General features: G+C 46.6%; 1 protein-coding gene across 1 annotated transcript in view; it reads right to left on the bottom strand.

Annotated features, from left to right (window-relative positions):
• The window catches only part of LOC106592473 (serine/threonine-protein kinase DCLK2), a 40,032-nt gene extending 38,181 nt beyond the window's left edge, over window positions 1-1,851 (bottom strand). The window contains 1 exon segment of the mRNA XM_045711584.1: window positions 274-1,851. Coding sequence (XP_045567540.1) covers window positions 274-688 — 415 coding nt within the window. The 5' untranslated portion in view covers window positions 689-1,851.
• Between the last annotated feature and the right edge of the window lie 1,231 nt (window positions 1,852-3,082).

Below are 3,082 nucleotides of genomic sequence, written 5' to 3'. Positions count from 1 at the left end.
TAATATATTTGTCTCATTCTGGGGACATTAAATGATAAATGTGAATTCAGGTGAGACTTTTTTTTTTTAGATGTGATGGACACACACAGACAGACAGACACACACACACACACACACAGACAGACAGACAGACAGACAGACAGACAGACAGACAGACAGACAGACAGACAGACAGACAGACAGACAGACAGACAGACACACACACACAGACACACACACACACAGACACACACACACACACTCTCTCTCTCTCTCTCTCTCTCTCTCTCTTACCCTCTGCCAGTTCATCCATAGAAGTGATTTTCTTGATCCCATCCACCGTATAGATGACGCGCACGCCCTGAGGCAGGTGCAGGTTGTCCGCCAGGGACCGGGTCAAATCCATCAGCAGCGTATCATATGACCGGAACCTATCGTTAGAGACCGCATACACGAGTCCCTTAAAATACCTGTCCCCGTTCCGGTAAAACCTGACCTTCTTGGCTCGTTTCTCTGAGGTGAGAGTCTGCAGCGTGCGTGTACGGTAGTAACTACAGTTGGCGCTGTGCGCGGGGCTCGGCACCAGACTACTGCCTCTCGAACCGGATCCCCCGCCGGTAGAAGCACCGGTGGAGCGCGTGGAACGGCTACGACGAGCCTTGTCCCGTTCATCGAAATGTTCCAGCTCGATAGTTTTGTTCAGAGACATGACGGCTACCGTTTAACTATAGATTCACAGTTCTTTCTCTCCCGGGGGGTTACCGAATCTTTTATTCCATTGTCATCATCATCAGGATGTGGTAGAATGAAACGGGATCCTGGTAGCAGACTAACCGTTCATCTATTCACGATAATCACAAGTCGTTAAATCAGTCAGTCTACATCCCCTTATGATAGGATTTCACCGGGGGGCATGGTCTGTAGCCTAGCGATTACCGGTTCCTTGTTTAACACACTGCCGCTGCCGCCGCTGCTGCTACTGCTACGTGAGCATGTTCGGTTAGCGGTTTTACTGTAGCCAATAGCGGTCCAGCCCTCCTCTGTCCGCCTGTCTGTCTGTCCGTCCGTCTGTCTGTCCGTCCGCCTGTCTGTCTGCCGCTGGGCAGGGCTGGGCGGTGATGATGATGATGAGGTGCGTATAGAGGAGAGAAAAGGGATTCAGCAACGTCACACCAGCATCTTCCTCATCATCATCATCATCATCCTCCTCATCATCTGATCAGTCTATTGTAGCGTGATGCTGAAGAAACGGTGGAGGCTATTTTCTAAACGTATCGATGTACTACTATATACTACTATACTGTATCCACATGACATAAGGTAACTTCCTTGTAGGCTAAATGGAGAGATTGTAGGTTAATTCTCTAATCAAACGTTGTTGCCTAGGACATCGTTCTCCGTCAGAAATTATATGTTTAACTAGAGTAGATGAATACTAGACATTGACTTTTGTCTTGGGACTGTGGATTAAACAGCGGATGTGTCTTCACCGTGGGGGAATCGGTTGCTACGGGCTCGCTCCGTCACGTCTGGTTTGATATTCCTGGGATACGCGAGTGTTTATATATAAAAAAAAATGAATCCGGGAATCCCGAATAATCCAAATTTAGGCAGCAGAAACGTCGGTGTTTTAATTTCATTCCGGTCGTGCGACAATTTCTACGTTCTGTGCACACGCGCGATCGGTGCCCGACTGCAGGGTTGCTACAGGCGCGAGACAGCGTGGCTGCGGAGAGAAAGAGAGACAGACAGAGACAAAGAGCGTCCTCCGTGATTATCACAACCCCGTCCTCTTTTCTCCCCCCCGGTGCTGTGCTAGTATGACGGGATAGCGAGCTCCTCTAGCAGGTGAGCAGAGGACCCAAACGTCTAGCGCGTGCTCCCGGGGAGGAGAGGAGGAGCCGGGTTATTTACCGGGTCCTAGCGCCGTTAATTTAGATCATTAACCGGTCTACTACCTCATCTGAACCATCATTATAACAGACATCACATCGGTTTTTCTTCTATTGAATGTTGGAGAACGTTAAGCTAATAATAGCCGTTCTAAAACGGGTAGGAAATGACTTCTGCTTGGATTCCTCTCCACATGTTCCAACCAGAGTTATAACAATAGTCTCCTGCAATCACTTCCTGTAATGAATTATTCTGACTGACTGGGTGTGGCACATCATTCAGAAAGTCATTTTATTAGGAGAAAGTCCTGGTCCCATCCACGCTCAAAGACCCCCAGCTGTCCACTCAGCACCAAGGGTTCAGCACCAAGGGTTCAGCACCAAGGGTTCAGCACCAAATCAAATGTATTATTCTGTCTCTACAGCCTTAACCTATAAGGGTTCAGCACCACAGGCCGTGCACAGCTCTACAGCCTTAGCCTTAACCTATAAGGGTCCAGCACCATGGAGAACGCTGGATTTAGGACACATCCCAAATAATCTCTCCTTCCTCCTGAAGTGTGTCCACTCGTTCACTACTCCCTACAAATGTAAAAAATCATTGGATTGGTTTAGTCATGGGCTAGAATGACTTTCCATTAACCAATCATCTCTAATTTCTCCTAGAGTGTGCACTTGTTTCACTTCCCTTCATGGATTTAAGAGGAAATGATTGGTGAACATGAACTCATTCTAGCCCATGACTAAACCAATCCAATTATTTTTTACATTTGTAGGGAGTAGTGAACGAGTGGACACACTTCAGGAGGAAGGAGAGATTGTTGGAATGCAACCTTACTGACTTCTGTGTTTTAGTCCCCTTTAATTATATACTGCTCAAAAAATAAAGGGAACACTTAAACAACACATCCTAGATCTGAATGAAAGAAATAATCTTATTAAATACTTTTTTCTTTACATAGTTGAATGTGCTGACAACAAAATCACACAAAAATAATCAATGGAAATCCAATTTATCAACCCATGGAGGTCTGGATTTGGAGTCACACTCAAAATTAAAGTTGAAAACCACACTACAGGCTGATCCAACTTTGATGTAATGTCCTTAAAACAAGTCAAAATGAGGCTCAGTAGTGTGTGTGGCCTCCACGTGCCTGTATGACCTCCCTACAACGCCTGGGCATGCTCCTGATGAGGTGGCGGATGGTCTC

The sequence above is a fragment of the Salmo salar genome, unplaced genomic scaffold (assembly GCF_905237065.1).
Source record: "Salmo salar unplaced genomic scaffold, Ssal_v3.1, whole genome shotgun sequence".
In the NCBI taxonomy this organism is placed as follows: domain Eukaryota; kingdom Metazoa; phylum Chordata; class Actinopteri; order Salmoniformes; family Salmonidae; genus Salmo; species Salmo salar.
This window is presented reverse-complemented; position numbering and strand designations above follow the sequence as displayed.